At 47.6% G+C, this 7,776-nt stretch overlaps 1 protein-coding gene across 1 annotated transcript; it reads right to left on the bottom strand.

The window, feature by feature from the left end:
* Positions 1 to 1,383: 1,383 nt before the first annotated feature.
* RPRM (reprimo, TP53 dependent G2 arrest mediator homolog) lies at positions 1,384 to 2,877 on the bottom strand. Its single transcript, XM_036320365.1, has one exon. It carries the CDS (start codon positions 2,601 to 2,603, stop codon positions 2,274 to 2,276), a length of 330 nt encoding a protein of 109 aa, XP_036176258.1. The 5' UTR covers positions 2,604 to 2,877; the 3' UTR covers positions 1,384 to 2,273.
* Positions 2,878 to 7,776: the final 4,899 nt, after the last annotated feature.

Here is a 7,776-nt window from a genome sequence, read left to right as displayed (position 1 = left end):
TGTTTCTCCCTTTGAAACATGGAGGCAGCAGGTTCACTGGGTGCCACAGAGACTCCCCACAAAATAAAAAGCCTCCATTTCCTGTCCTGAACATCTGCGAAAGCATACTGCCCTCCATGACTCGCCCTTGACTACACGTTGACCCTGCTCCTCTCCCCAGATTCAAAACAAACAAACAAGCAAACACAAAAGGCAAGCCAACCCTTACTGCTGAAAACAATAGACAAAACATCAAAATCCTTTTCAAGCCTGATGCTATTTAGCATTCAAAAAATTATTCTAGGTCATAATCCTTGGCAAGATTTACTTTGAGAGTGAAATAGACACTGAATAGTGGGCAGGATGTTAAAGGACATTCAAACCTCTAGGTCCCAACCCTTTGAGTCACTGACACTGTTTACACCAGTTGTGCTTCTTCCCAAGTAAAAAGGGCACTGGATTGTTATTGAAATTTTTAGTCTTCTCTCCGCTACTGTGAAGTTTTACTTGCTATAGCATAGCAGAGGATCCGAACCCGGGCATAAAAGTAAACTGCTCAAAACCTCTTGCCAAGTTCAAGCTTGAAGCTATTGCCTCCTCTGGGTGATTTTCACATTCACGGTTTTCTCTATTCTCCAAAACTGTTCCATTTCTGAGCCCTAACTGTGCCCAAGACCATCTGTAGCTCCACTTAGGCCCCACTTTCTCAGCTTGGGCTGTGACCCTCAGCTCTGACATTCAGGGCCTGGCTAACCCTCCTTGGACTGTTCTGCCTGGCTGGGCCTGATGACTCTAAATTCAAGAGCAGGTGGGTTCTCTTTTTAAATCTCATCCTTTCTCTAGAAAATGTTTAATTTGGCAAAGACAATGCACCATGTTTTTGTAACAACGGCTTACCCCTGGGAGAATTAACGTCACTATGTACTTTTTAGCAGCTACTGTTCCTCACATTTAAATAATTTATTAATTTTTTTTGAGTAGCATCCTGATGCCTTCTTGATGATATTGGTTGCTCAGGGGAAAGACGCCCTCCCCGAAGGCTGGCCAAGCCCTCTCTTCCTTTCATTAGCAGAGTAACCCTGTGTACCCGCCGCCTGAGCCTGCAGGGAAGGGTAATGTTCCCACTGGGCCCTCCTGTCCTCTCGCCTGGCTGAAGAGCTGAGTCTAAATGAAATATAAAATATTAACTGTCCGAGAAGACAGAGGGTGCTCCTCCTGGGCCTGAGGTTTGGCCACGGCTCACTGGGCTCAGGCCTCTCTCTCTGGTCCCCACCTCCTCCCTCGGTGGGAACCACGAGTGGAATCGCAGCTCTCCAAAGCGAATTCTCTGGACCGGCAACCAGACTCCTTGCCCCGTTCCCTTCTGCAGGGAGCGCACAATGACCACCAAGAGGCCAGAAAAAAACACCACTTAAATATTGCATTTATTAAGGAAATGTTAAACACGAAAAATAAAAAGTCAAAACGGTGTCACGAATGTCAAGAGCACTTTTGTGGCATAAATCGTGCAGTCACGAGCTACAGACACAGTTCTACTTCGGGTCTTTGCCGGGGGCCAGCTGTGGCGCCAGCCCCGCTCTCCAAAGACCCAGTTGTGAATGAAATAAAAGAAACAACTCACCCCGTTCACATTCGCAGGCTCCCCCTCCCCCACCCTTTTCCCCACGATGACAAAACCCTAACTCCGGAGCAGGCAAACAGGTCACTAGGGCAGAAAAAGAGTTATCAAATATTTATAGTCAAGCAAACACAAAAACCCCTTAAAACGGCACGTTGCAATCAAGCAAAGGTATTCATCGCCTCTCCCGCCAGGGCTGGGAGGACCGGGAGAGAACGGGCGCCAATCCGGACACGGATTTGAGCCCCCATTAGTTTTGTTCCGTGGCGTATGCACGGATCGCTTTCCAGGCCATCGGGCATCCGGTGCTGGTGGGTCTCTCCCCTGCCCGCCCTCTCCACCTGCCCCCAGAGCTTGGCCCACCTGCGGGTGGAGAAGGGCCTTTGCCCCGTCGGTTTTCCCGCATCCCAAGCAGCTTCCAAAGTTTGCGCCCTAATCTCCCTCCTCTTGCCACTTGCTGCTCAGTCCAGAGTGAGGGCACTCTCCTCCTCCAGCCAGGCCTGGGGACTTTCCAAGAGCGAGCGAGAAACAGGTCGCTTCATCCCGAAAGGCAGGAGTCGGGAGAAATAATTGACTCCGACAGGTTTGCTTCGCCCGGTCTCGGATGGTGAGGGGGCGCGGCCGGGCTGGCGAGGTGGGGAGGTGTGGGGCGGCCGCCGCGGGGCCGGAGGGCCGGTCAGTAGGGCCCCACGACCACCGCCTCCACCTCCTTAGACGGTCTCCGGTCTTTCACCAGGAAGTTGATCATGCCCTCGGACTTGATGAGGAGGTTGCAGCCGAGGAAGAAGATGCCGAAGACCACGGTGAGCGAGAGCACGCACATGACGGCGATCTGCACCACGCGCATGATGTACAGGCTGCGCTCGTCGGGGCCGCCCTCGGCGAAGCCGTCGTCGGTCACCACGGACGCCTGGGTGCAGCAGCGCATCGCGCGCTCCAGCGCCTCGCTGCTGTTGGCCAGGAACAGGCCGGCCACATCCGTCTGGTTGCCCAGCGCGGGATTCATCGCCGGGGCGGGAGGGCGCCTAGGAGGCGCGGGTCCGAGCGGTTGGGAAGGCGGTGGCGCGAGAGGAACAGGTGCCGAGCGGAGCACTCCCTTGCAGACTTGCGCGCCCTGGAGCTGCTCTCTCTCTCCTTCCCCAGTCCCGGGCCGGTGAGAGTTTCCCAGGAGCCTTTCTGACGTGCGCCGCAGCCTGGCTGGTCTGCGCCGTCCGCTGCTACCCGGGCGGTGCTCGTTCCCGGCGGTCGCTCGGCTGGGGGCTGTAGGAACTTGGCGAGGCTGGGCCGGGAGGGGCGTGGGAGGTGCGGGCGCGGCAGCGGCTGGGCGGCTGCTCCGAGTAAACAGCGGCCCCTGCCGGCCGCGCTGCGGCTCTGCGTGCGCTGTGGTTGGGCGGTGGTGAGGCAAAGATGCGAACCTCCTGGTCTTGCTTTTCTTGCTTCGCGTCTTTTCCAGTTCCAAAGGCTAGAGAGGTCGTTGCACTTCTCTGGCTTGATGGATGATTAAAGGGTTTCGGGTTGGGGGGAAGGTTGAGATCAGCTGAAAGTTTCCGAAGAACTGGGTCACACCAGCTCTGCGCGCTCTTCGCCGCCCGCCCCTCTCACCTCTGGGCGATGGAAAGTGGCGAACAGTCCCAGGTGCCAGATGGTGGTTGCGAATGCACCGACCGGGCCCCAGTGCCTGACAGTGTCGCCTGAGAAGGGTTTCTAGTGGAGTAGGGTTGACCCGTGTGTAGTTTTTAAAAAGCATCGATTTTAGGAAGAAAGGAAAGTAGGGAGAGAGGGAAGGAGGAAAAGAAGAAAGAAAAGGTGGGAGGAAGGAAAAAAGGGAGGGAGAAAGGAAGCTGTTAGAAAACAGTAAAGCGGGTTTTACACTGATTGTTAGGGCCAAGGAAAGGGGTTTATGGGAAGGAGGTGTTGTTCTTTGGTGGCGTTTGTGTGAAGGTATTTGCCGGGAGCAGGGCCACACGGCTCTGGTAAGGGAGGGGAAGGTGGACAGAGAAGCCAGCCACTCTTGTAATCTTAATTGCAGATGAATTTTAGGATGTGTTTCTAATGTTTTCTCTGTTGGCAGTAAATCAGTTGTTTAAGGGAATTGCTCATCACATCCATTACCTAGAATACTGGCCAACTGCTGGAAGCCCTCCCCGTTTTCCATAACCTGATGTATTTCACCTTAGTCATTTAAAACAACACCACAGATGTTTTAGGGGCCTGATTGAAGATTCAGCTCATAATTTTGCTGTCAGTTTCAGTGAAATGTTATAAACTTGTCAGATTATTTCTTAAACTCTAGATTTTATTTTTTAAAAAAATCTTTTTTTCTGCCTTCCTTCCTCCTTCTCTTCCTTCCTCCCTTCTTCCCCCTTCAACTGTTTTCTTTCAGCTGGAAACCTTGAAGCATAGTCCAAACTTTTGATAGAGTACATCTACTAACTTTCTATTATAACATAGTAGTGGTATGGTCACCAAAGGAGGAACGCACGAGGCCGAATGTGGTAAAGAATTATAAATGTATTAGATCATCTGGAGACCAGATGGGCTGAGCCCCAAAATGGTACCAGCGCCCAGGGACAGGGAGTCAGGGATTTTAAAGGGCTCTCGATGAGCTTTTTTGGAGGGTAATTCTCTGGGCCTGTCTGGTCTGGATCCTGGGCAACTCTAGAGGGGAAAGTTACTGGTCTTAGCAAATGGAATGTGGTCTAAGCGGAAAAAGAATGTTGGTTGTGAACTGGTCTAAAGGTCAGTTTCCCGGGGTGGGGGTAGGGGGGGTGGCGTGAGAATATTGATTGGATTATCTGATCAGACCTAACAAGTAGCTGTTACATTTTCAACGCTATTCTCAATTCTGTTCTATATGCTTGTTAAACTCTCTAATTTTTGTTTCCCCAAACATCACTTATTCCATTCAGAGGTTTCCTTAAATGCTTTTGTACTATTTTGTGGCCATGATAAAACTCTTTAGGTCAGAGTTTTCAATTTTTGATTGTATATTAACTTCAATAAGTTTAGTTCCTTCTAGATTGCATTTTTTTTTTTTCCTTTTGGGAGGATGTTTCGTATCTCAAGACCTATGCTGCTGGGCCTTGTCCACAATTCATCTGGTTCATTGCTCTAGTTTCCCATGTTTATATTAGCCTTAAATAATGCTCCACTCCCAATAATTTCTGTTTTCTAATTATTAATTGATCAGAAAAAAACTTATTTAAAAATCACTGTACAATCAGTCTATCTTAGTTAATATGGGTGACACTTTAAGAACAATTAAACAGTCCTAGCTGATTTTGCTCAGTGGACAGAACATCTGCCTGTGGACTGAAGGGTCATGGGTTTGATTCTGGTCAAGAGCATGTACCTCAGTTGCAGGCTCCCTCCCCAGCCCTGGTTGGGGGCTTGTGCAGGAGGCCACCAATCCATGTGTCTCTCTCACATGGATGTTTCTCTCTCTCAGTCTCTCCCCCTCCCTTCCATTCTCTCTAAGTCAATCCAGCCAAGCACCAGGAATGAATACAACTCGGGCCCACCCAAGAATGCACATAATCTCCTTTGTCTTGACTTTTAGTAAAACTTCCTGTTTTTTGCTATATAGAATAAACATGCTGTATCAGCTCTGGGTCCCTGTCCCTGTGTCTCCATCAGAGAACAGTGGTTCTACCTGGCCCTAGCTTTTTCCTTCCACCTCTGTGCCTGTCTTTTTCTTTCATTTTCTCAATCCCTACCACCTCTACTCAGGAACCAGACTGCTCTCTAGCAGCGTTGGACATGGAGAAGAGAGACATATTTACAAGGGGCGACCAGGCTGGCAGGGGAGGGAAGTTAGGGGCTATCAGGCCGGCAGGCAGAGGTGGTTAGGAGTTATCAGGCAGGCAGGCAGAGGCGGTTAGGGGTGATCAGGCAGGCAGGCAGGCTTTGAAGTTAGGGGTAATCAGGCAGGCAGGCAGAGGCAGTTAGGGGTGATCAGGCAGGCAGGCAGAGTGGTTAGGGGCCAGCGGTCCCGGATTTTGAGAGGGATGTCCCTGAGGGGTCCCAGATTGGAGAAGGTGCAGGCTGGGCTGAGGGACCCCCTCCCATGCACGAATTTCATGCACCAGGCCTCTACTTTCACAATAAACATGTTACACAAGAAAGAAACACTTATCTGTTTTTCCCAGGAAATATCTATGACATATAGTAAATACATTCTACCAAGATATTCCAGGCTGGTATTGATGGGCATCTATAAACAGTAGTCACTGGGTCTACAGTTTAAATAGTCTTGATGTACAACCAGAGGCTTTCAATGTTAAAACCTTTTTCTTGGTTCTTTCTTTGCATGCATTATGAAAACATTCAATAGACATTTAAGAAAAGAGAATATCAGACATAGAAAGGGTATTTATTATTTTGAGGCAAGCTTTTATTAAAAAAATAAGCTACATTATATTACACAATGTAAATATGAGTAAGACTGAGCACGCATATTCATTCATAAAAGTAGACTCAGGCCCGGCCAGTGTGAGGTCACAGTTTGATTCCCGGTCAGCCGATCAATGATTCTCTCTCATCATTGGTGTTTCTCTCTCTCCCTCTTCCTTCCTCTCTGAAATCAATAACAATATATATATTTTTAAAAAAGTAGACTCAGCATCTGGAACACACACACACACACACACACACACACACACACACGCGCACGCGTGCGCGCACACACATGCACACACACACACACATACACAAAGCCAGAAAAAAGCAAAATAGGTTATTGAACTACCAAAAGAGAAACAATTCACTTCAAATATGTAAATTCATATATTTTTACCCTTAGATAGACCCCTCAAATTCTCTCTTAAGCCTATGTACTGTTACTGTTTACATAATTTTAACTTTCTTCTTTATCTATTTTTCATGGTAACAGGGTATCAGTAGCAACATGTGGGCTGGAGAGAAGAAAATGGTGAGAGGTAGGTGCTTTACTACCACAAGGACTACCTCCAGAGAGGAAAACACATTAAATAACATACACAAATTTTCTAAGTGTACTATATTAGCTTGGAGATATTTAATAGAGAGAGACAAACAGTTTTAGATGATTAAGAGTCTAACAAAACATGTAAAGTCATGGACTTTGAATCCTACTGTCTTCACTTACTAGCTACGTGATCTTGGAAAAGTTCCATCACCATCATGTATCTCATTTACTTACCTGTGAAATGGGAGTGATGTTTCACAGGATTTTGGAAGGACTGATTTGCTCTCCAAAAATAACTTAGAGTAGAATCTAGTCTAGTAGCACATAGCAAGATCTCAAGCAAAAGTATCTTTCTGCAGCTCCTGAGGGGGCATCGATATGTATAAATTATTAAAATAAATAAAGGTTACATTTTGTTTAATATTTCCTTTTGAGAAGGCTGAAAAGTGAGTGACACATTTCAGAAAGATTTCTATATGAAGTGATTGACTTTGTTAGGTAAAGAATTCTAAGTGTGTGTTCAAATCAGAACCCTGGTGAATTGCTGGTAGGAATTTAAAAGGGTGCACCCTCTGTGGAAAACGGTATGACTGTTCCTCAAAAAATTAAACATAGAATTACTACATGATCCAACAATTCTATTTCAACGTATATACCCTCAAAAATTGAAAGCAGGCACTTGAACAGGTATTTGTACACCAAATTTCATAGCAATGTTATTCACAATAGCCAAAAGGTGGAAAAAACCCAAATGCCCATCAGTGGATAAAGGAATAAACAAATTATGGTATACACATGCATGCAGCTTTAAAAAGCAATGGAATTCTGGTACATACTCAACACGGATTCATGCACAGGTAGGGTCTCTAGCGGCTGCAGGCTGCCTGCCAGGGCCTTTCTTTGTTCTGCACCACCCCCTAGTGGTCAGCGCACATTAATATGAGCTATCGAACTCCCAGTCTGTTGAACTCCCGAGGGGATAGTTTGTATATATTAGGCTTTTATATATATACTAGAAGCCAGTTGCACAAAGATTTGTGCAATAGGCCTTCCTTCCCCTGATTCCTGGAACCGGTTTTCCTCTGGCACCCAGGACCCAGGCCTTTGGTCCGGCTGCAGCGAGGATTGGCCTCTCCACTGCGGCCAAGCCTCTTCAGTCTTCAGTCTTCAGCGTTCACTCCGGCTGGAGCCTTCAGTCTTAGCTCCATGCCTGCGTATGCAAATTAACCACCAT

The sequence above is a fragment of the Myotis myotis genome, unplaced genomic scaffold (assembly GCF_014108235.1).
Source record: "Myotis myotis isolate mMyoMyo1 unplaced genomic scaffold, mMyoMyo1.p scaffold_m19_p_8, whole genome shotgun sequence".
Taxonomy (NCBI): domain Eukaryota; kingdom Metazoa; phylum Chordata; class Mammalia; order Chiroptera; family Vespertilionidae; genus Myotis; species Myotis myotis.
Note: the sequence above shows the minus strand (reverse complement) of the source record. Positions and strands in the feature narration are given on the sequence as shown.

Excerpts from the sequence above, each read along its gene's own strand:
- RPRM (XM_036320365.1), bottom strand. The coding sequence starts at position 2,603 with ATGAATCCCGCGCTGGGCAACCAGACGGATGTGGCCGGCCTGTTCCTG.